We start from the raw sequence: 26,161 nt of genomic DNA on the forward strand, positions 1-26,161 counted from the left end.
CTTTTTTAAATAATCACATATCTCATTATATTGAAAAACAAGACACTATGTCCATCAAATCATTACTATTAATTATTATGATAAGTATGACTACGTTATTGTAACATTATAATAATTACTACGGTATTATTATTATCATTATTAACAATATTAATATTGTAAAATATGTGTATTTTATTCAATTTCTTTATTATATTTTCAACGTCAGGCACGCCCACAGCTGGCGAGCCCATGACGTATGTGCAGCGTTTGCTGTCAAAAAAAAAAAGATGGCGTCGATATCAGAAATGTACGATGTGGGTTGGGAAGGTAAGACAAAAGATAATTTAGATTCTCCTCAAGTGACAATGAGGCTTGTATATATGTTTTTAAAGGCATTGCGCGTGTTATGGGTTTTATTTTATTCATATGTTTACTGTGCAAGAGCACGAGGGAGAGTTCTAACAAGTCGGCGTGTGCAAAAGTAAGCTATCGCTAGTTAGCATAGCTAGCTGATGTACTGTATTTATCCACACAGTAGACCCGTAGTCAGCACATCCTTGCCAAGTTTAGTTTTCGGCAGTGTTAAAGGTGCGTTCAAAGTAAAGCTGTGTCGTCGAGCGGTGTCTGGTCTGCGTTCATATAACCACTTAACGTCAGTAGCGTGCTTGCCACAGTCACGGCATCAGCTAACGTCAGCTAACGGCGTAGCTGGAAGTTGAGTCACAATGAATGTCTGATTCCTGCAAAACACAGCTGTAATGTCAGTGCCATCCTGTCTGTGTACGAGCGCACCGGTAGCACAGACAGGAGTAAAAGTTGCAATTGCTTCTCGGATAATCCTATAATATGCACTAACGTGCATTTGTGGTTGTCTGATAAGCCCTATTAACGTCACCGCGATCACCTCCATCGGCTCAGTTGATGGAGAAGCGATATTGCACGTGACAGTGAAGCTTCAGATATGTCTTGCTCGAACTCCTATCCCAAATTGTGTATTGCTCATGTAATAACCGGAAATAATCACGAAGTTAAATGATACGTATTTCTTTTTTTTGTCTAACCGTTGTTGATGGAGATCACAATTGCCAATATGGTTTCCACAGAGATGAGAGACAAGCTGCGTAAATGGAGAGAAGATAACTGCAGGAACAGTGAGCAAATTGTGGACGTTGGCGAAGAGTTGATTAGTGAACATTCATCTAAACTGGGGGATGATGGTAAGTGTGTCCGGACAACATAAATCAGTGCACAATTCTAACATATTGAAAAATAATTCTTCAGCGAGCAGTCACACTGAGCTTTTGGCCAACCCATATGATGAGGCTCATTGTTGAGATGGAACATTAGAAATTAGATTAGGCAACAAATTGCACGACTTCAGTTGTTTCGCAACATTAAACATGGGACTGTTAACAAACTGAAGTAGAGGAAATAGTAGCCTTTATCCCAAACCCACAACAGTAGGGTGTCCAGGGAGACACCCTACTGTTTTGGTAATAACACAACAGACAGCTTGTTGTCATTTCCTTGTGACCTGCTCTAGGCATATAATAGAAGTAAGCAATGAGTACAATCTGCCGGTCTGTTCAAAGTTTCAAAACATTTTTCCCAGAGTGAGCTTCCGAAAACCATTCGCTGCCTCTGTAGAAAACAGCCTAGCTAATGTTATTGACTGTGGGCTCATCTGGACAACTTTGTGAGATATGATTGCTCCAAGTGTGCAATATTCTGCTCGCTCGATTTGGTTCTCTCCTCTTTTTGTGGTATGCATTTTTCTTTTGGAAATTTCATTAACAGGATTTTAGGTTTTATGTGATGATGAAAACACAGCTATAGCTGAAAAGCCAAGTACAGCAATACAAGATCTACTTCCATTAAACAGATATTTAGGAGATTTCTCACAGAGAAAGGGAAGATATTTAACTTGGAAAAGCATTACAGTTTTCTTAAACTTGCTTTGGTGTATTAGATGAGTAGGCAACTTCATAAAGTACATTATCAGTAAAAGCAGAGAATATTTCAGACTTACTGTAATCATGGATACAAGACTGTAATGGTGTGAAAGGTACAATAGTATGCATAGTCTGTTGCCTCGTAATGCACTGGGTAGAGTTTCTTGAGATTTTATTTCTGAAGCAGGGGTAAATTGTACTTACCATAAACGTATTAAAGGTCATGATCTCCCTTACAGTACTGTCCTTCCTATTCTCCTTTTTTCCCCATAGTCATTATGATTCATACAGTCCTCAAAAGAGGTGGATAAACACTTAACATGCCATGGATTTATTGAAACCAGCTCTTAAATTGGCTGTGAAATGAGTTGGCAATTATCAAAACAAGAGTTGGAATCATTAAAGTCAAGAAAAACTCGAGGCATTTGTTTGTTTTGGCATAACCTGCCACATTTGGGCGGAGTTGGATTTTATTATTCTTTATACAGTTTGCTTGTCAGCTGTCCGTCTAACATGTTGTATTAATTCCATTAATTGGCTTCCGCACCCAGGCTATTAGTCACTATGTTATAATAGTCCAGTTGACTGAATGGATAAACATTTTAATATATTTTTTATAGCTAACCACCAAGTGAAACATGTTTAAGGAATGGTTTTGACCGGTTAATGATGGCGCTCCACATGCCATGTTCCACAAGTACAATAAATATATTTGTGAGGAAATGTTTAACCTTGTTTGAGATGACTCGAGAAACATGTATTTGACAATATTCAACCATGAAATCTCTTCCCAAAAACAATCTTAATAACTGTCACAGAGCAGAAAATAGTCAAAGCAGACATCGCTAATTGGAACAATTCATGTGAACCACTCGACAGCATAATGTTTAAATCAGTGTCACAATGTTACGTCAAAGTGTAATGTTAATGTGAACCACAGTAACTGTTACCACAGTCACACTATCCAGAGGGAGGGATGAGAAACAACATGTCACATTTACAGAATTCAATCAGCTACTTTGGTTTCACAAAGCATCAACATTGTTTTTTTTAACTACAAAGTAGCTTTCATCTGATTTAACTTGGGACTATATCCTTTTTTTTGGAAAAAGTAAATCACTTTTATGACTATCATAGTAGTATAAGTAGTTCGTTTTGACTTTAGTCTGAAAGTAAGATGGGATCAATTGGAAATCACTTGGTGTTTACTGTAATGGTCCTGCATTCATGATTATTATTGTAGTTCTGTCCAAGCTTTACTTTTTTGTAAGGTTTTTTTTTTAATATTGTCCTTAATGTGTTTCATACATAGAAAATGGTAAATGGAGCATTAAGATCAATGTATTATTATGTAATATGAAATTGGGCAAGTTCTTTTGAATTGACTTTCAAGCTGAGTCACAGCATAGAAGTTTGTTTGTGTGAGTAGAAAACACAACGTGCAGCTGTTAGGGGACGGTCTATTAAGTTGCGACGTCAAGTGCGAGATTCAATATATAATTTGCCGTGTTACAGCAGACAGTGGAATGGAAAGGGCGTTAACACTGTCCTCTTTGTCTCTTCTGCCCAGTATGGATTATTTATGAGCAGGTGATGATTGCAGCGCTGGACTGCAGTCGAGATGACTTGGCGCTGGTAAGTTGTTTTTTTTTAAATTTTATTTTTGTACCGCTCTTCCTTACACCCTACAGCTTCAAAAGCCATCGTTCACTTCCTCACAGGCATTCCTACTTTGCAGCAGCCACCTCTGCCAAATGCCAAATGTGAAAATCTGATTTTATTTTATTTTTTAATTTGGCCAAATGGTATTACTTCATCTGTACTTTGGAAAAAAATGAAACCTGAACTTGGCCATCGTTTTATGGAGTTCAACTAATTTTTTCCCTCAGGATTTACTTGCCATCCAAAAGCTTAATGTGATGCTTCTGTGTTTACATTTTGAAGTATTCACAGCTCTGAAAATGTTAAAATCTCCCTGGGGTTTAAAAAATATATAAAAAGACAACAGATCATTGGTATTGAAAGGATTAATCTCCGATCAGTATGGATGTGACAACTCCCTCGGGCAAATAATGACTCAACGAGTACAGAACAGACAGGACTCGGTCATTGAAATGAGTTGCCTGTTGGCGATCTTTTTAATCCCAGCTGCCAGCAAGTAAAAGCAAAAGGACCAGCCTTCATCTGATGCAGATACTGCAGATAATTTTTCATCTCATTCAGGATAATGCTGAATGTGAGTAACAATTCCTCTACTCTTATCAAGCAAATACAAGCTTTGTGCTAAGGCATCCTCAATCACCCCCACCCCTTTTTTTTTGATAGTAAACGTGGTTGCTTAACAATTAACGGACACGGTAGGAATGGCAGATTATCACATCAAAGACTGAAATTGGCCTTTTGACAATGTTTTTAAGTAGGGATAGTAGGGATAATAGCGATTCCCCCCCCCCCCCCCCTCCTAATATTGCAATTGCTATTAAATATATGTTTTTTTATTTTTTATTTTATCCTCTCTTTTTCTCAACAAAACAAACTGAATGATTTTAATAATTGTATATATTTAACTTCCTAATTACTAATTAACACATCGCTCTCTCTCTATTTTGTGCCCTAAGGCACACGTGTAAAGTGATATTATGGCCCTAAAGCTGAAAAATACATATACTATTTTGAAACTTATTCATATCTCTTGTGAAAACATACCTTTACTCATGCGGTCGAACTGTTTCGGTGCTAGAAATTGTTTTACCAAAAGGTCTTAGGTTCACAAAAGTAGTGGAATATGTGAATAAAATGGTAGACACATGTAAATAAATGTCTGAAACCAAATTTATTATTATATGTTGGGGATGATGAGCCGTGGCTGGCTTAGTGGCCTGCGTGTGGCCTGGTGATCTGCAGAGACGGACTGGAGCCTGCTGCAAATGTTGTATGTTGTCCTCTGGACCCAAGCAGCTGTGAATCCTCTCTGTAAAATACATCACTAATAGTTGATATAAGTTCACTGAAAGATAGTAACAATTACACACCGTCACGTAACGAATGCTACGTGCTAACGTTGCTAAGCTAACAGAGAGCCATCTATGGTCAGGGCACAAGCTAAAAATGCTTCTGCTAGCTCCGGTTAGCAGAAGCTAAGATAACAGTAGTTACATTCTTACAAACCCATAACAGAGATTTAACACTACTAGACATACTAAGTTCACTTCAAGAAAGTTAACGGGGATAGTGACAATATTTTATTATGCACTGTTCAGGCTCATAGACACCCTGAAGCTATCTACGTCCTGTTAGCTTGCTATCACTAGCTCCGTGTTAGCAGCAGCTCTAGCTAGCTTACAGTTCCCGTTACTACGTAAATATGCTATTGCAAATTTCAGTAAATACACTTACCCATTTTCCAATGGATCCCTTTTATTGGCGTTGTCCTCTTTATTGCTGGTATCGTATCCTTTAGGCTGTGAAGCTGCGCTATGCTCTCCAGTCTAGCTTCGGCTCAGGCTAAACTGCCTGCTTCTCTCTCTTTCACACACAGTGAAGCTGTGTGTGTATAATATTACACAGCGGTGTGGAGAATGCTCATATCTCGCTGAGTGAATCACCTACTTTGATGCAAAAATAGGATAAGGAAGTAGAACGTCTACTGATTCCGACAGATTTGAAACCATATCTCTGAATTATCACGAAGATAGTAATTTATTGAAAATGTAAACATTTTTTCACTTGAGACAGTTCAAGGCAGTTAAAGGGCCGCATAAAAAGTTGATGCAGCCTCGTTCTCTACTTTTTCGCTCGCGTCACGTGATGACGTTGTAATTGCGTTGTAGTTGCGCTTAGAAAATCTTGTTTTATCATATCGCAATATTATTGCAAATGCAATTAATCGTTCAGCCCTATTTTTTAGTCATTGAGTTTGTATTTAACGGGTAAAATCTGACATTTTCAAGGCAAGCGTGCAGGTGTGTGTGTGCGCATGTGCATGCTAGAAAGTAACATAAACTTTAGTTGCAGCCAACTATAATTGGTCTCTCTCTCCTCTGCCCACATGTTTGCAGACCTGTCTACAGGAACTAAGGAAGCAGTTTCCAGATAGCCACAGAGTGAAGCGATTATCGGGCATGAGGCTGGAAGCTTTGGAAAGGTAAGCATCAGGTACCAAAAGCTGCAGAAGTGGCAAAAAAGATTTGCTCAGCTCCTGTTATATTTGGTTCTTAAGGAGGTTTGGGGGGCAAGAAACTGTTCGCAGATCTTAACCGGTACAATGTTCTGGGTGTGTGTGTGTGTGTGTGTGTGTAGCTTGTGTTTTGGTTGTGTTTATGTTGGATCACCCTGCATTCCTTTGGAGAAGAACGGAGAGAGGAAAGGTTCAGCAAAGGGTAGTCCTGTGGCCTTTAAGCCTGAGTTAGGGATTTTCGGGAAGGAAGTGGTCGGATCCCACTGTTATTCTGGGGGTCCCTCAATCTTCTCAGGTTTCTGTTTCTCCAATGTTTCCTTATTTCGTTACACCTCATCCCTTTCGTTGCCCCTCCTTCTTTTCATGCACTCTTTTCCTGTTGTGTTTTGATTTCAGCCCCGCAAGTATGTCGGCACCATAAACAGTGGCATGTTGCCACAATCTCAAGTTCCCCCCCTCCCCCTTTTTTTTAATATATGATGCGTTTTATTTGTGAATCTGCAGATTAGGAAAAAGTAAGCATAATGGAGCACATGAGCAGGAAATACGAACGGGTGGTATTTTAGTCAGTTCTGAGCCCAAGTAATGCTACTCCAATCTGTTTACTACCTCGCTCACATTCCCCACCCGGATCACCATTGCTGGTTTATCGGTTATTTCAGAGTTTATGTGATAATTGAGAGTGATTGCTTCAGCGCTGTCAGATTAAATAAACTGCACACTGGGATCTAATTGGCAGCAGACATAGCTACACTTAAATGACATGGCTTCAAACAACAAGGCCCTTCCCCTCCACCCATGTGCGCGCGCACACACACACACACACACACACACACACACACACACACACAGTTCCTAAATAAATAAAGCAAATCAAAGTGGCTCATGAGTGGTCGCCTGGTGCCATCTGAAATCTCCCAAAGTGTGGCTGAGTAATAAAGTGAATGTGAGGGAAGCAGCAGCGCTGGAAGTGGGGCGTCTCAGTGCTAATGGGAACCAGAGTTGCTTCTGTCTGTTGCAGGCGGTGGGCGGGAAAGTTTCTGATCACTGAACTCTGCCTTTGGCTGGTAAAACGTCAGCGTTGCAGATTGCCCCTAATAGGGGAAAAAAGAGAAAAAGAAGTTATAAAATCATCCTTCAGTGCCTGATTTGACATGACAAGTGAAGTGCACATACCTCCTATTCCCAGATTTCTTTACCGTATGATTTGATATTTACAGCTCATAAATTTCCATTTTAAACATAATCATGTGGGCTCAGTCCAACAGTTTGAGGCGCTCTGTGTTGGATATGGTTGCTTATCCGGTTCGTGTGTGTGTGTGTGTTGTGGTATCTTGCATGGGCCAAGAGACGGATAACTGAACCAACAGCTTAGCTGCGGATCTGGACATATGTAAAAGCAGCAACATTTTGTTTAAAGGTGAATCCAACTGGATACAATCAAATCAAAATGCAATCTCCAAAAAGGCGCTTTGTTTGTATTGATTTCATGAGTCATTGTGAAGCGATATAAACCCCTAGCAATGTCGGCCGTGTGACCAGCAACCTAAACTTAAATGAGTGTTTATTTCTTCCCTTTAGATCACCACTGATTTCTGCACAGCCTCACTGTAATCATAGGAACCTGCCATGCTGTATACAGAAACTTGATTACCTTGAACTGTGTTTGATTTTCCCACCGCCTAATTTTTCCCGACTGGCGACTGGAATCGGTTAAAAAACTAATGTGTATTCTTTTCTCTCCCTCTCTCTTCTCTGAAGATACGACGAAGCCAACAAGCACTATGAAGCCATTCTCCAAGACGACCCCACCAATACGGTAAGACTGAGAAGGAGGTCAAGAAAGGGAGAAATCCTTCAGCTTTGTGGTCTCCGCTTTTTTTTTTGGGAATGGCTTTAAATCTGCCGAGGCACTTTGGTGTTAGCAGTGTGAGTTTGCTAAGTTAAACTCCCCTTGGCCTCTCTGACCTCAACCACAGTGCTCCTCAGCCTTTCACCCACACAACTGCAAAGTGTTTAAGGGAAGGGGCTAGGTGGGTGGGGGGGTGATTCATGCTCTTAGTCAGTGGCAGACATGTTTGGTGGAAGTAAACCGTAAATAAAGGTCTGGTCTTTTGAAGATGGTGATTTACTGGGCCTTTCAGACCCCCGCCCTGGGTGAACGTGGCCGAGCTCCGATCCCACCTTCTCCACTGCCGTCTACCGGCTTCAGGTGCAAAGTCTGCTGTGTCCTACGCTGTTGAAACAGACGAGCCCTCAATAACTCTTTATTCAACTTCTCTGAAGCCCTCTGCTCGCTATCTTCTCGACTTACCATTCACCTCTGTTACATGACTTTCAGAAGCATGTTTAGCCAGTGTTCTGCCAATCCCAAACCGCCGACCCAAAACATCATGTACCTGCTGTTAATTGTTTCCATAAGGACATGTGGCCATGCGAGAAAATAAATCTTTTAAAGGGGTTTTCAAAAGAAACCATGACCTTGTTTATTTTGGCTATACCGCTCGCCCCAAAGATGTTCGACAAGTTTCCTGTGCCATGCTGACATGTGGATCACTTTAGATGTTTTAAACATTTTCTCTCAGCTGGCAGAGTGCTGCAGAAACAGCATAGGCGTTGTGCTTTGGATGCCATGCGAAGATTCTGCACATCATTCGTTGTCTTCTTTAAACAAATGAAAGACTCATTGGAAAGTCTTTAAAATTGCTACGTCACTCCGATGCGCCCCCACCTCGCCTGCTCTCACTGTGGCAAAACAACAAAAAGGAATAGCCTCCTCATCTTTATCAAGCCACAGCTGCTCCCATCGTGTTGCTCTTACAGCCTTACTTTATTAAGAACATGTCTGCTTACAACAAAGGACAGGACTGTTTTCACGCTTATCTCAGTTACACTGAATCTTCAGGAGCGGTCTAGTCAACGAATCCTATTATTTTTAATGCAAAATCTGTGCTCAAAATGCATCTTGTCCGAGAAGTACAATTACAAGTTCTTTTCATACGATTTCAAAGCGTCCAATAAGTATCGATTCTGTCAAAAAAATGGCGATGCTGCCAAACACTAATGCCACAGAACTTCTCATTGGCATAAATAACAAGCAAAAACACTTGTACGCTCGTCTACTTCCTCAATTTATGCTCAAGTCTTGATATCTGCCATGCGTGAGATGAAAATACCACTGTTTCATGTTTGCAGAGAATACTTGTATATATACTTATATCCCAGTCATGCAACAAGGGATTGAAGAAAAAGCCACAAATCTACGTTATTTTCTTGAAACGCATTGAACCACTTTTTAGACAATGGGAGTTGTAATTTCAGTGAATCCCAGGGCACCTCCCTGACATGGCTCAGGTCTTCTGGGGATTCCAGTGACATCCTCGGAAAGGGACTGGTCGGTTTCCTGGTCTCTGCATGCTGGATACAGCCACCCTAGCGAGCGGAGCCTGTCAGTCAAACCCAGGGCCAGAAATGGAACAAAACAGACAAATTGGTTTTCTGTCTCTGCGATGTTAACCTTTAAACCTTTTTTTCCCCACAATCCTCGCACCACATGTGCGTAGTGGTGGCGGGTGGAGGGCTGGTATGATGGCGTTGTTTAGGGTCACCTGTCTTGTGAGCGAGGGCTACCTCCTCCCTACATGTCCTCCAACATGCGCCAAGGGATCGGACAGGGGGTGGGCCTGAGAAATGGCGGAAAATTGGCGACCACAAGGAAGACTTGCAAGGCATCCCAGCATGCGAAGCAGAGATTGAAAACTGAGCTGTTGTAATTACAGGCTGTGGAATAGATGTGGTACCCATTAACCAAAATTGTTGAATCAACAAAAATTGCTCAAGGTTTTTTTGCCATGGCGGCGTCCAAAAAATGTTTCAAACTCTTAGCCCTTCCATTTCTTGTTACGTTCCAATACCTACAGCAATGATCTGGCAAAATTATTGTCTGCGTGCGTAAATGCATTTTTTTTTCACCTTTTTCAAATTGTTATTATTTCGTTGTGTGAGCATTTTAAATTGTGCATTACCTGGAACATTTACATTTGAGGATGCACCAATTTCTTATATATGTATATTTTTTTTAATCATTTAGTTGGCTCTGTGATTGCAACAATACTGAATTCCAACGTCTCATTTCACTCTAATTGTTCAATATATAAAGCTAGTATTTCTTAAATAAGCCACTGAGGCCACGTAGGCAACTCCTGAGGTTGACCTACATCATAAGCAATTACAGATTCATAAGTAGGACAAGATGATATTGTTTGGATCAAGTCGTCTGATATTCAAAGCCCCAATTCAGAATTGTTTGACCACATGAATGTGAAGTAAATTCAAAGAAATGATGGAGTTTGATGTATGTGACAACTTAGTTTTTGTTGTTGTATTTTTGTAACTGATCGCCACGCCCTTCCCCTATTACTGCTATGCACATGTGCAAACAAATCTTTAATGGCGCCATGAGACATTAATACTTGTATGGATCCGTCTTTTGCACACTCACTTTCCCCTTTTTCTTCCATCCAGTTCCAAGTACGTACAGTACTAGATGTGCCACCCTTGCCGTGATGGTTTTTATTATAAAGGGAGGTTGCGGTAGGTCATAGCAAAGAGCCAGGGGTGATGTAAATAATCCACAACTCACTCCTAAGGCCTCCTCAGAGCGCTAATTAAAAAAGAATCACGACAACAGAGGGATCAGACCCACTGCCAGGTTTTTCTGGATCATTAGTTAGAGAAAGGAGGAGAGAGAGAGGAGTGGTTTGGAATTGCTCTCATTTAATAAAGTGCTGTGTGACTCTCTGGGCTACCAACTTCCATATGTTCTTTTGAGCCCCAAGTGGTTCTTTATCTGGGGAAAAAAAAAAAAATCTGGAAGAGAGGTGGGTGTGGTGATGGCCAGAGTGCACAAGTGCAAAAATCCCCATTCAACCTCAATGTAGTGTTTTTTTGTAAAAAAAAATAAATCTGCTTCCCTTTTTTGGTATTGTAAGAGGAAAGATCCCAGATGCTTGTAATTTAGTCTGAAGTGAGTATACATTCCTGAATCTCGCAGAGCATCAAGTTCGGATGAAACGCACTGCATGTGAAATGGTGTGATCTTTGTTTTCATCGTCGGCGGACATAAAAGAATAAAGAATGGGGGTTGACCGTTCACTGTTTCATTGTTACGCGATAACTTCATAACACATTTCAATGATTTACTTTCAATTTGCCATTAGACCACACTGATAATACATACACTTCTATAGATGTGAACAGTGTGTTTGTAAAGTAAGATATAGGAATATGTAGAAGTAATTTATTGTAACACTGTTAGTATCCATGGTTTTATCAAGATAGGTTGTTGTTGTGTGTGTCTTTTTTGGGGTAAGGGGTTTCCCCTCTTGAACCTAAAATATTGCTTGAGGCTGCAGTCTCTCCGCAGGACGCTGTCCCAGCTATATGGATAAGTGGATTTCTTGTGATGGCAGTGTCAGACAAGGCCCAAATTTACAGCCCCCTAGACATGACTCACACACAGCCTTCAATGGCTTTGGTTAGGAGTGCAGGAGAGGAAGACCTACTCAATCAAGTGCCAGTCCATAAATAAAATGGGCTGTGGCAGGGCAGTGTGCTTCTAATGGAGCGGCAGCCTCCTGTTAAGGTTTTCACTTACTACCAAAAGGAGAGGGTATGGGGGGAGTAAAACATTTGGAAAAGTCGCAGCAGCAGGAGTAATACTTTCTAATACAGATTGATGAGAATCTAATCCATCTTAAGGTCATTCCAACATCAAAACGAAGCGGAAAGCAATTTTCAGCTGATGTCAGTCGGACTGGTGGAGCGCTAGATGCGGGCCGTGCCGGCAGGAAGACGGGTGTTGGGGTTTGAGGGAGTGTGCCATTTTCCCCACTTGGTTAGGTGATGACTCACCACTTTATCTCAGCCACTGAGTTTATTCCAACTCCCAAACACGGACTCATGTGTGTCCATCTCCCGTTGGATGTCGCTACTAACTATTTCCAATCATGTCTTGTTAGGCTTATGTTCAGTTGAGTTCCCCAGCAATAAAAACAAATTGACTTGCCAAACGTAGCGTTCGTGTCAAATGTGTCAGCACCCTTTGTCCTTTTTAAAAATATATATTTTCATGCTGATTCATCATACAGAAGTGATTCATTCTCGCAGCGAAGCTTGGAACAGGATTGTGGTGCGCTGAAAAGAAGCTAATGTACACACTTAAACTCACAACTCTTACACTCACTCATACCCCCCTCTTTCAGACAAACACTCAAGAGCTGAGCTCCTAATCCTGTTTACTCTCTGCTCCACAGGCAGCAAGGAAGCGCAAGATCTCCATACTGAAGGCCCAGGGGAAGAACGTTGAAGCCATCCGGGAGCTCAATGAGTATTTGGAGCAGTGAGTGTTTGTAAGAGAGGGGGAGCGGGTCAGGCACCCCCTCCTGCCCTGGCTTTTATTTTAATTAAAAACCAAGTTTGCTTTCAGTTGAGCTGGCACGACTTGTGCATGAAATACCAGCAGACTGTTTCTCCTACCTTGACGGTTGGATGACTGTCGTTATAATATATTGTATTGCATCTTTACATCACTCTCACAACTGCATTCCTTGTTTTACAATTCATGTACAGTACTGTGTAGGAGGAGGAGTTACTGTTTTTTTTTTGTTAACAGGTTTGTTGGAGATCAAGAAGCGTGGCATGAGTTGTCAGAGCTCTACATCAACGAACACGAGTAAATACTTTCTTTTTTTTAATGCACATTATTTTCAAATCTGTTAGGCTGAAGGCGATTTACTTTGCACTTCCGAATGGCATGGAACACAATTGTGAAATTTTAAACGACTGTCGACAAGTGCATTCAAATGTTTTTTTATCAAGCTTTAAATCGTGCATCCATTCAGGAGTAGACCATTAATAAATGTGACAGAAGGGGAACTTTTCGGCCTGCACATTCAATATCCAGCTTTGAAACAAAAGCCCACATTATTTGTCGTTATGTTGTAACTGACCTTTGCCATTATAACCAATTTGAACTGAAAGACAATTTAAACAGGACCTCTTAATTTACAGTTTTAGGATAAAAACACCTTTTGGTGATACAAGGGTTAGCTAAGTATTCTGCATTATTGATTCCTTAACAAATTTAAGAAACAACCAAGACATAGAAAAATAGTAGAATATAGTTTAGTAGAAAGGGTAAATATCTCAATGGAGTAAAAGCATACAAAGTGGAGAAAAACAGGAAATAAGCGCTGTATTCACCCTGTTGTGTGCCCATTGTCTGTTTAAACACACTCGCTTGACCTAAGAAACGGTTGAACCAACAAAGAAACGTCATTGCTTTTCCTAGTATCAGTCAAAATATGTTTGCATGGGGTCATCATGTTCAACTTCACCAAAATAACTAATTTGAATGTGAATTGGCAAAACAGTAAATGAACATCCTGCCTGTCGAAAGAGAGATCGAGAGAGATATTGAATTTTAAGGTGTATCTGCTGCATGTGAAGTTGTTCCTTTTTTCTTTCTTTTTTTTGAGGTGTGCGTGAACTCCTAAAATGACAGATGTTGTGTTTTGGAAGTGCCTTGAAAACCAGTAATCTTTCTCCAGTAAGGCAGCCATATGTTGGAGATGTATCTGCCAGTTTAACAGGGCTTCACATCAAACTGATGGCTTGATCTCCAAAGGGCCGTTACATGGCCACAATGGAAGGCGGTGAGATGCCTAACTCAGCCAGGGGTCTGAATGGAGCCCTGTCCATGTTTGTCACATAAGAGTAGTTTAATAGGATTTCAGTCTTAAGCCCCCCTCTCCTACATATGAGAGCAGAAAAGCCTCCATAGCCTCCCGCTGATATCTCAGTTGCCAAGGAGAATGGCCAGACAGACAAGGGCATCGTCGGGGGGTGGGGGTGGGGGGGGGATAATTTTGTTTGTGTCACCTTTTATCCCCCCCTTAATTGTCTGGGGCTCAGACGTAAGTGAAGCAGTGTCTGTAGAACTATGGGTTGTGTGTGTGTGTGCGCGTGTGTGCGTGTGCGCGCACGCACGCTGGCTGCTTGGTTGCTCCGGTACGAGGGCAGTGGCAGTAGGAATGTGTAGCGCGGTGAGAAGGCTACTTATTGGATATTTTCATGCTTTTGTCCCGGAGGCTTTATTGCTGTAGTAGCCAGAGGAAATCCAGGGGTGAGCGGATTATCTCCCAGCTTATCCCAACACTTCTAATATCACACCATTCACTCCCACAGCCCCTTATCTACAGGCGTGTCAATTTCTTTTCTTTGTTTTCTTTATTTTGGATTACAAACTCCCTGTTTCCCCTCCTCCTCCTCCTCCTTCCGGATAGCCAGGCATTATCGCCGCTCTTTTCCAGAGGGATGGAGCAGGGGCCAGAGAGAGAGAGCACTTGCTGTGAGATTCCCAGGAGAAGGTGGTGGCACTTTTCTACCCCCCCCCCCCCCTCCAATCCAGAGAAAACGAAGGGTGGTGGAGAAGCGGGGAAGAGAAAATAAACTCTCCTCCCCTCACTGCACGACACCCTAGAAGCTAAAAATATACAAAGCAGTGTGTCTCTCCACTACCATTGTTGGGGGTTACAGCAGGCATCAGTGTTAACGCATTAAAAACGTAATTAATAGCCCCCTAGTTGACACTGTTAAAACAATCCTCATGCCAGCGGTGTTTAGACAGGGGATTATTTTGTCTGTTATGCACGGAGCGACTGTCGGAATCTGCTGCTGGTTCTCAGTCTGACCCTGCCTACGCGACTGACAGAATTGGACAAGTCATCCAGACTACAGGATAAATGGTTTAATTTTTTTTTAAACTTACTTTGGCGCAGTCGGAGTCCATTTTTGGCTCTAAACGCAGTCAGAATGTGGTATTGAAATGGGAGGGGGACCCAATGCTGATGGTTTTTACGAACCTCCAAACAAAAACAAATAGGATTCTCGCAGTCTCTTGATGGAGGCTCCAACGTTACTCGAGCACCGTGGTACAGAGGGAGTTCGGGAGCTGCCATAGAGAGCGGCGTGTTGACGGTAGAGTAAGATGGCTTTGTGGAAGAGTAAAAGAGGTGAGGCTCTGGCACAAGACTCTGGTCGAGGGCTGATGGAGCGCAATCTGTTGCAGGCCACGGCCACTGCATGAACATCTGAAAGTCTTTATGGAGAGGAAGTGGTAATTGTAAGCAGCCCTCAACCTTCAAGCTCTCTGATCTACCCCCCATCCACTAAACCCCTTCCCCCCCTGTTTATTTCTTTCTTTCTCTGTCCCCCACCTTCCTCTCTTTTACGCTGTTAATCTTTCAGCTAGTTACCATGGCTCTCTTAAAATAGACTGGCGGGCAACATTTTGAACCATTTGGTTTTTGCAAAAACTCATCTCAGCATTTCCCTCCACAATAGGTCTGTTGCTGCAAGCAGTCGTCCATCGGTGTTACTTTCAATCGATAAGGGCTGTTCAAAAACACGTAAAATCTCACAAAGGAAAAAAAAGACATTGGTTTAGAAGTGAAAGCTTGGTATTAATGAACTGTTGGGATATGCTGATGGGCTGCCAGCCCCATTGTCTGTTGGTAGCTCTGCCTGTGCACATCGGCTTCTGTTTTGTTCGGCATACAGACGTTTTATGGCTTTGTGTTCAATGATATACTGTATCTCAGCTGGCCTGGGCCTGCAAAGGGGAAACTGTGTCTGAGAAGCGGAGGAGCAGGCAGATTAGTGTGAGGTCAACAGCTCAGCAGTCTGCTGCTGAGAAGTGATCTCATCTGAGTATAGGCACAGTGTGCCAGCTCTTACTGTAGTGCTGACCTCAGGAAGGTAGTTAACTACACATTAAAGGCTGAATAAAAAAAATGGACTGACAGGATTGATCCTCAGAGGAGTGCAGATTATCTCTACACTAGTTAGGCGTTGAGTTTGGTTTGCTGTGTGGACTTGGTAACCTTTACTATAACCTTGTAAATAACTGTTATGTCATGTTGTGGATCTTTACAGATTTCCAGGCTTAAAGTCCATTGCATGTCAATTGAACCGCACACCAATCCAGATTTATACCTGCAAGTTTATTGGGCGTAGATGTTGCGCTTCACAGTTGAGCTAGCTGAAGGATGACACATGCACAGCTGTATCAATCGGCTCCCTGTTTTCCTTGTCATTTCCGCAGCTATGGAAAAGCTGCGTTTTGTCTGGAGGAGCTGATGATGACCAACCCTCACAATCACTTGTACTGTGAGCAGTACGCTGAGGTAGGTGCCCGTCCTGGATGTCCGTCATCGAGAATGGGGGCAAACTGTGGAATAAATGTTCACCCTCCGTGAATGGCGCCTCTCTGTAAAACGGAGAGACACCGACACATACTTACCGTCACTGGGAATACAGGCCTATGAAAGGAGATGTGTTTACACTGGATTGTCATGTGTTGCTTATTCAGATGTCATGCCCTCATTGCTTGCGCTGCCCTTAAGCACAGCTTATTGTCCGTGTTTAATGCCTCCTCCATACAGGTGAAGTACACTCAGGGGGGACTGGAAAACCTGGAGCTGTCCAGGAAGTATTTTGCGCAGGCGCTGAGGCTGAACAACCGAAACATGAGGGCATTGTTTGGTCTGTACATGGTGAGTACTGCTTTGCATGAAGAGAAAGAAAAAACAAAAACAGACTAGCGGCTCTCAGACGGGTCATCTCACTGCTGACTCAGATGGTGAACTCCAACATTGGAAAAGTCTGCCCCTCTGGAGCTCTTTATTTTAGTAATAACACCCCTTTGGTTTGACTTTTTATGTTTATGACTTAAATAAATAAAGTAGTCGCAGAGTAAAAAGAAAAGCGCAGTACAGGGAGGAAGCGAGAGCTGTACGACTGCTGCAAGCATTTTTGTCACTGGCAAATTATCCAACCAGGTGCCAGTTTGATTGTAGTCTTGGCCCAACGGCCCTTTAATCTACATATTTGTTTAAACAGGATGTTGTCTGCTGGTGCCAATGCATCATATGTAAGTGAGACTCGACATAAAAACACAAACGAAGCGGAGCAGGGGGAATGAAAGGTGGAGAGGGGGAAGCCGGTTCAACACAGAGGGGCCTAGTGTTTTCCCTCTGTGCAGCGCTGGGATTCTTCAGGTAGTCCAAACACCTCACAGCAGCTCATTGCCTCTGAAAGCACTCAGGAGGTGTAGGCGGAGTACAGGAGGCGCAGGGCGAGGGTCGAAACCAAGACCTTCGCTTCTGTTAACGCTCACCTTCGGCTTGAGACAGAGCAGACCCTGTACCGTTTCCTGACAAGTCATCCGCCAACACCCGGGGGTATTTCAGGCGGGAGTTTATTCTTTATCGGTCGCAGGTCTGTCTTGAGGGTGTGTTTTGCAGATTGTCAGCAAGTCTCGGTGGTCCAGGTCTTGACAGGTGCAAGAAGTTCAGTGAAAGGACAGGATACTTTCACCACCACCTCGCACCATCTAAGTCAGTTGGACAGAAGACCCGGTAGCACCAACCACAGCCGGGTTGTGGGTTAGTTATTCACAACACTTGCATGGGGATCCCCCCCCTAAAACAGTGCACACAGTTATTCGGGGATAGCCTGTCTGGGTTAACAAAATCTAAATTAAGGTTGCTCTTGAGTCAAGAATATAGAAAATGCTAACAAAAAAAAATCGAGGGGCCAAACCATTTGATAGAAAAAAAGGTTGATTGGTGTGTAGTTAAGGTTTCAGCACGCTGGTTGGGAGGGCTTTGAAGTGCATGCAGGATAAGCCCTCTGGGGTTTGCTGTGTGGAGATGATGGCAGGAACATGGGAAAGACATGGGATTTGTGGTTCGTAGGGCAGCTGTCGGGGCAAGCAGAGACCATGATTCACACAGCGCCCCTCTCACTGTGCTGCTTTGAAAAAAGTAAAGTAAAAAATATTATAAAGACACACAAGGTCTTTTTATCGCCGTTAATCGATGGTGTTGGAGGAAATTAGGCCCCGTTAAGTGACAATTTACGCATGAAGCATTAAAACACTCACTTTTTCCTCCCCGTGAATGATTTCTCCTGTGTCATCAGGCCAAGGTCTGTTTTTTCTCTCCATTCTGCCACAATGACTAGTGGAGTGGTAGATGGTAAGAGCGGTTGCACATTCATCTCAATTACGCTTTTTTTTATTGCTGTTTCAACAAGTTTTGATAGAAGAACACTCCTTCCCCTGTTCTCTCCTTTACTACTTCTTCCCGTTTTCTTGTTTGCTTTTTCCTCTCTAGTCTGCAAGCCACATCGCTGCCAGTCCAAAAGTTAGTGCCAAGGTGAAGAAGGACAATATGAAGTACGGTTCCTGGGCTGCCACGCAAATAAATAGAGCCTATAAGGTGAGTCGTGTAACAATTGTCGTGAGGCGCGATCTCCGTCTTCTTGGTATATGTGGTTCTCATCCTCGTGTCTCGTCTCGTCTGTCTCTTCTACTAAAAAACATCTAAGTTTTCCTCACATGCCCCTTCTTTCCGCCAGACACAACCACTTATCATATTTCTCTTCTGTTGTGTTTTCTTCTTTTTTTTTTTGGTTGGCTTATTTGCACACAACATCCAGACATCCAAAAATCCAGAAATCCCCTCATTTGCATAGAATGTGAAAATAATTTGCAACCACCAAAAGACCCCAGAATGCGGAGTGATCCTGAAGGATGGCTTTCGACTCGCAGTGTTGTAATAACAGCCCCCGAGTGTCTTTTCAGTGTGTCTGGGTACATTTACTGTTAATGTGTTGATTTAAGGCCACAACGTCTGCAAAGACTTTATTCCACACCCCGGCCTCGCAGATGAGCTTCTCGCCGAGCCACAGGCTGCTCCTCCGAGGACCACAATCGCACTAAACTGTAGCAGAGAGCCGTCCAGATAACTGGTTCTCAACGTGAGGTTCAGTGACCCTGAAGTGCCTTTGACCTGAACCTCGGTGGACCCCTGCATATTCAAAAGCCTGATTGATACAATTCAATGTTGTTTCTTAACTAAGCATACATTTAATATGAAATCACCATGGACATTTTGATTGGAGTCTCTCCGAAATTACATCTGATCTCCTCACATGGTTTCACTAAAATAGTTTCTGCTTTGTCATAGCAACACAAGTAGAAAACCATATCAAATATAAATCTCACTTGGCATGTGTGTTGCTTATTTGGGCAACGGCGGTTAAACGTGTAATAAGTGGTTCCTTGCTCAGCATGTGTGGGTATCTGTTGAGCGGCTCCCCGCCGAGCCTCTAAAGGCCTCGTTTTACCGCACGCCGCCATCCTGCCTTTCAGACGCACCTCGTGCTTTGAGTACTTGGACAAGTTTGACGGCTCTATTGAGGGGAGAAAATATTGTGTGCTTGTGAGTAACATGGCTGTTGCAGAGGTGTCATGGAAGAAGCTCTAACTTGTTCCCTCAGGTTTGATTTAAAGTGGAATGTCATGGTGGAGGAGGTGCAGCTTGTTTTGTTTAGGTTCACACTTCATATGTTTGCAGATACAGATCTCCTTGATTAATGGCAAAATGTAGGTGGCGGTTTGGTCAACAAGATTCGTCAAGTCCCCGATTTATGTCCAGTCCACACTGCGCCATCGGCTTTGATCGTTGTGCTCAGCTCGCTGTCTTAGGAAGTCTTTGATCACAGCAGGAGACATGATGAACACCTCAAACTGCTAACTTTATTTTTTATCATAAATCAGAGGGACAGAGTGTGAAAAAGGAAAATCATATTTGGAGAGAAGTCGGCAGCATCCAGTGTAACATAAGAAGGGTTGAAGGCATCGGGCTTTGACAGGGCAGCCAGAAATCCTGAAACCGTCTGTAAATCAACCTTCTTTTCTCTCGACATATGACACCAATTACACAACGTTTCATATTTATCATTCAAACTGCGTTTTGAATCCTTTCTTGGTAGTTTCTGTATACGAGTACATTCAATAAGTATGGAATTGGGAATATTATAATATAACTTTGTATATAACTATATATATATATATATATATATATATTACTTCAAACCTGAAGGAAAAAGTCAAAGCTCTTCCATAACACTTATTGTGTGTGTGTGTGATTCTTTGTACCAATAGCTTAATGGGCATAGATTGTAGTTGGAAATGAACATCTGCAATGATTTTATAGAAACAATGGAAACATATTTATCCTTCAAACTTGTAAATAATTTACCGAGACCGAAGTGGCTCCCAATCTCTGATCTTGCACCTTTTTTAAATCAGGAAGCTGATGCGAGCATCACTTTTACACACTGCTGTAGTGGCCGAGAGGAAAGTGGTTTCAGTTTTAACAATGAACTGAAATCCTTCAGCTCCACATAAGAGGCCAGTGGACAAGTGGCTCAAGTGTTAAAATATTTTGACTGTGTGCAGTGTTCAACCCCCTGCTGAGCATAATGAGATGCCCTGCCCTCATCTACAACCTCCTGTATTTATTTTGGTTGCCTGGTGATGGTAAGGTTACACTGGGATTTCAACTCGTCGGTGAGTGTGTACAGCATGTGTACACAAACCTGGCATTGTGCATTTGCTTTTTTTTTGGGAGCGGGGGGGGGGCTATGTAAGATGAGTGAAATGACGAGGTGTGAGGTTGCCTCCCCACCTCCACTTAAATTACTTCTGAGATCTTTTTAAAAGGGAGCAGCAGTGTGGGCCTCCGCCAGACAGCTGCAGGCTAGCTTGTGCTTGCTGATTGATGAGCCCCCACTTTTCTTTAAGCGCCGCTCGTGTCAGTCGTCCACTTTTATTAGGCCTCAGTACCTGGTGATTGTCATACCTCAGCGTGAGAAAAAGGTGGGCAGGTGAGTGCAAGTGGGAGCAGACGTCAGCGAGAGGTCACAAGTCACTGGGAGCCCCATTTAAAACGAAATGTAATGACCTCTGCGGGGTCGGTCAACATGTAAAAGACCTGGAGATGTGTGGGTTATTGATGCGGTGGGGGGGGGGCTTCAAAGCAGCGCTACATGGCCGGCCCTCCTGCCCAGAATCTCCTCTCAGATTCTCTGATTAGCTCCTCTGTCACGGACCACAGGCTCTCACTGCGTCACGACTCTATTATGGGATGTTCTAAATAGACGTGGGGCTGTCTGGTCTGCTCCTACTGCTGTAGAGCAGGGCAGGAGTTAATGTGGTGGTCTCACCTCAGGCTCGGGAGATAATTGACTACCGGGCCCGGGGTAATGGCGCATTAGGCAGCGAGGCAATGAAATGCACTGATCATTATAGCTACCCCACCACACACACACCCTAAATGTAGAAGAATGAGTCACACTTGGAAATTGCGCAGCCAATTGCACACCTTGGCCAACTGCTAAGTCTGACTGAGATGGAGTTTGGCAAAGGAGGAAGCGGGGGAAAAAACAACAACCGTTAGCCATGGAAATGCAGTACCGGCATTAGGTTTCGGCTGCAGTTTGTTCCTATTTGTTTGCAGAGGCCCGAGCGTGGCCGAAGGTTGAATTGATAAATGCCTCCTGGCGTTGCTTTACGTTGAACGTAAGGAGCTCATCTCTCACTTTGGAGGACGTGCAGGGATGCGCTCGCTTGCCCAGAGGCAGCACTGACACCGTATCCCCTGCTTGCCTTTGGCTGGTAATAGTGTTTTCATAATGGTTTAATTGAAAGGACACTTGCAATGCTGCACCCCCTCCCCACCCTCCCCCCTTTGCTTGTCCTTTGCTGTCTTTAGATGTGTTGTAGTTGCTGACACATCTGTGACGCATTGTAATGACTTTGATGATCCTCTGACTTTTCATCTGGCGCCATCATCAGGATAACCGTTTTTTTGGTTTCTGATCAAATATCTGCAAAACTAATGGCCTTCCCCTCAAGCCCATTAGTTATGATTGGCAAAATGTTAAGGTGACCACGGTAAACATTGCACTTGCTGAACATTAGCTTGTTGGCACGCTGATGTTGGCATTTAGCTCTAAGAAATGTCTGTAGAATACTAGAGTCGTACTTTTGCAATAAATAATACTGTAGCTAGTTTAAAGTGTGTTTTAACATTATAGTAACTACAATGAAAGGTAAGGGAAAAGCCAAACTGTGAAAACCTGCATCTGACTCAAATGCAAACCACATTTCATTGTATTTTTTTATTTTTAAAACAGGCATTATTTTGATACATTTACTGTAAAATATATTTTGACAGTAAATGGTATAATAATAATAATAATAATAATAATAATAATAATAATAATAATAATAGTATAAAGATTTATGTAAAATCTTGAAATGTGGGTGAAGTAAGGACAAACCCATTATTATAACCCTCGTCGCCTCCCTTACGGTTAAGGAAGTTGTCCCTCTCTTTGGTATTCTTTCTGAGGGGACGCATCGCCTGTCGCATAGTTTAATTGGGAGGAAGTGTGTGCCTGTATGTGCGCGCATGAGTAGTCCTGGACGTGCTTGTGGATTATCATTTGCGGCACTTCCTGCGAAACCCCATGGACATAGTTCATAAATTAGAGTGCTACGTACTCCCGTACTAGAGGCCATGGAAGTGAACTAATCATGTGGGCATCCTGTTTCGGGGCACTCACACCCACGATCTAAAATGGCACTTATACAACAGTTGGGAAAAAAAAACAGACGATTAGTGGCATTATATGACTTTGCGCAGCCTGTTTACCAATGACATCTAAAAACCGCTGTCTCCTCTCTGAGCATTTTTCTTTTCTTTTTTTCTGGCTTTGCGAACTCCTTGTAAGGTGGATGAGGTTATCACGGCCTCTCAGATGCTGTGTTTAAGTGTGTTTGGCAGCGAGACCTAATGAGCGGATGTTCTCTTCTCTCCCCTCCTCCCTCTTTCTCTCTCTCTCTTTCTCTCTCTGTGTGTCTGTCCCGCTTGCCTTCCACCTTCTCTGTCGTGCAGCTGGCCGGTCGTGGGACCAAGGAGAGCAAATGCTCCATGAAGGCGGTAGAGGAGATGCTGGAGTCCATGCAGATCACCATGTCCTAGATGTGCTCGTCTATTGCCGCCCCCACCCTCCTGCTAACACACAGCCACCCAGAGAGACATGGCAGCTCAAATAAGCCTTGCAATGTGACCAGAACCGGATCTCTTCACAGATTTTTTTTCCCCCTTTTGTTTTTCCTTTCAAGTTTGTAATTGATTGATGACACGGACAATGGAAGATTTATTTTACTCAAGTGCAAAGCTTTCCCTACCCATCTGGAACCCACAACAACAAATTCCAAGTACTATTTTAGTTTTTCTTAGTGTTAACCCAGCTGTGATTTTTTTTTTTTTTTTTTCCGCATGGAACTGGATTATTGTGTCCATCCCATGCTGTCTTTTAAGGATCATCTCTAACCCACGTCACTAATTAGCACATCCACATCGAGGCAATATCTGTGTGCCCAGGAAAGATAAGCTGTACAGTAAGAGCTATTTATAACGACAATGTGGAGACTCCACCTGTCTGCACTGAGGTCCTTTACTGTTTCTGTGCTATCTGTAAATGAAACATCTTGATCTAATATTTTTGTTTTGTTTAATCTATCAAAATGTCTTAATAAAAGTAGAACTGATTACCAATAACATTTTCCTCCATGGGTGTTTGTAGCAGTAGAGTTAGTCGTCTTTTTTTGTTTGTTTTTTCAGGTCATGTTGCACCCAGCAGTGACACTTATTGTCCCATCTGAAGCTGCTATAATTATCCTGGAGAAGGATGAGAGACATTTGTCGTTGTGAAGGCAGATGTGTTAACGACAGGGGCATCTCTCCCAGTGATTCCAGCTGCAAAATCCTGCCTTTCAATTACCTTGGACAGCAGCTGAAGCAGCTTCAGTGCGCTGAAGAACACCTCTGTCATTTCAGTTTACGGAGCCTCCGAGAACCCTGCCAGTAATTTACGCGCCACAAGTCGGAAAGGCAAAAAAAAAACATTGCATTCGTGAATCTGAACTCTCATGCCCGGAAAGGCGTTTTAGCGCTGTGAGACGGCTGGGTCGCTTTCCTGTGGTTCACTCAATTTGCTCGGCGCAAGTATTGAGTCTGAATCAATTCGAGGGATCGCCCAAAGTCGTCGGTTCCATCCATTTCTTTTGTTTATTAAGTCGTGGCAATTGTCTCTTGATTTCACACTCTGGCTGATGGAAAACTTAAGTGTTGAGTTTTTCCTCTCTTTTATTCTTATTTTAAGACGGCGTTTCAATTAAGAGAGGTCAGCAGCTCAAAGTGCGGAAAGCTCCAGTTTTTATTTCTCTCTGGCCTCGGTCAGTGGACGAGTGCGTCTGCGTTTGATTTGCCTCACCATTCTGGCGGAACCAATGAAGGCCGGGAGACGTTTGAGCATAAACTGATTTGAGTTATTTTTACAGGGGAAAAGGGCTGAGGCTAACCGGAGCTTTGAAGAGTTACAGGGTGAAAGCTGTTTTGATTTGAAGCATTTTTTTTTTTTTGTGTGCAAATCATTCTGTGTAGGTCATTTATGAACTTATAGTTGGTGGATGGGGGATGACGGTTCTCAATCAGTTTGACAGGGCGTCATGAGACGTTGGTATGCAGTGCCAACCATACTGAGGCAATAGTGCCATCTGTAGCCCGGATGAAGAACTCAGAAAAAAGAAAACTGATTGACGGTGCACACCTGAAAGTAGACAACCGCCGTTAAACGTCAGGCCATTATTTCTCGCCTGTCTGCAACTCTGATTTGCTGAGAAAGAAAAGAAAAAAAGTGTGTTGCGCTTCATTTATCAGTCATGAATTCTGATAAATCTTTTCCTCGCGCCCAGATGTGCGATCCAAAACATACCCTTCTAGAGTCGAGGAGAACGGCCTCGTGGTCTCTTCGGCCCTCTCCAGCCCCAGTACCAAAGATCTCACGGACATCTCGTCGGGGCACATACCTGGACAGCCCAGCCAGGACCGAAATACTGAGGAGAGGCGATGAGAGAACCCTCTAACCCTGCTGAGCTGCCAGGCTCTGATTAGTGTGTGTAGGGGGATTCTCCGTTAGTGCTGCCCATAATCCTGGATTCCCTCCGAGATTAGCCCCCAGAGAGCTTGTCCTCGGCGACCAGGTTAACTGAGCAGGATGAGCTCCGGGATGATGGGCTTACGCCGGGGATAGGGCAGAACCTGATCGGCCTGTTCATCAAAAGCAGCGCAGTACTGTGGCAGTAGCATGGCGGTGGTGTTATTTAAAGCAGAGGACGGTCTTTTTGGCGATCCAAGTGGAGATGGAAGAGGAGAGGGTTGGGGGCGTGACGGGTAAACTGCGAAGGAACAAGACATTTGAGGGCTGCAGGACGGAGGGAGGGGGCAGAACTGCTCCATGACGCGCAGGACCCGAGCAAGGGGAAAGTTTCCCAAGGTGAGGGAGTGGAAAGGGAGAGCAGGGCTCCAGCGAGAGCTCATCCGTCTCTGTCTGTTTTAGGGGGAGCGGCTGGGCGTGCTCGAGATGGATGAGGCTCGCAGCGCTAAATCCTGCCTTGTCTGGGGCCTGGTGATGAAATAGTGTTTTGGCTACGAGCAGGGGCGGACCGACCCACACTCCCTCTCTTTTTTCTTTTTTTTCTCCCCCTTTTTCTTTCTGGGAATGGAGATGCAGGGTTGGCCCAGCGAGGACGGATCAGTCAAATGACACCTGACGTTAGTAGAGGAGATAACTACCGCAGTGGCCGCGCAATTTAGCCACTTGACACATTTGCAATAGTCGGCAAGTCTTGACGTGCTTCCCAGCGTTTGATCTGTTCCCATTAGCTTTGAGTATTAACTCACATACTTCTTAATGTTTGCACATTTAGTCATTCTGGTGTATTTGCATAGATTTGCTTGGTTTATGACGTCAAATTAACTCTGTTTGATGAATGCGTTCTTGTCCAAATCATTATTCTACAAAATATATTTCTTCATGCAAATTATTTTTTAGTGGGGGGGGTTCTTGGGCAAAATGCTGAGTGTTGATCAAGAGAGCATTTCAACTGCTTCAATGCATATTGATCAGGAGGTGGGATGTTTGTGTGTGGGAAGGGGAGACTCCTATTTCTTAATGCAATCATTGCATATGAAGCAGTAAGGTCATCTGGCAGAAGGTTGTTCTT

The 26,161-nt window shown here is 43.2% G+C and overlaps 1 protein-coding gene across 1 annotated transcript; it reads left to right on the forward strand.

The window, feature by feature from the left end:
• Nucleotides 1–260: 260 nt before the first annotated feature.
• emc2 (ER membrane protein complex subunit 2) lies at nucleotides 261–23,654 on the forward strand. The gene is made up of 11 exons (XM_068570522.1): nucleotides 261–309; nucleotides 1,086–1,199; nucleotides 3,505–3,569; nucleotides 5,993–6,078; nucleotides 7,873–7,930; nucleotides 12,426–12,511; nucleotides 12,785–12,844; nucleotides 16,277–16,358; nucleotides 16,617–16,727; nucleotides 18,351–18,455; nucleotides 22,986–23,654. The coding sequence occupies exons 1-11, from the start codon at nucleotides 270–272 to the stop codon at nucleotides 23,070–23,072; spliced, it is 894 nt and encodes a 297-aa protein (XP_068426623.1). The 5' UTR covers nucleotides 261–269; the 3' UTR covers nucleotides 23,073–23,654.
• The last annotated feature ends 2,507 nt before the right edge of the window (nucleotides 23,655–26,161 follow it).

This window comes from Clinocottus analis, unplaced genomic scaffold, assembly GCF_023055335.1.
Source record: "Clinocottus analis isolate CAN_PGR_092001 unplaced genomic scaffold, fCliAna1.0.p SCAF_9, whole genome shotgun sequence".
Lineage (NCBI taxonomy): Eukaryota > Metazoa > Chordata > Actinopteri > Perciformes > Cottidae > Clinocottus > Clinocottus analis.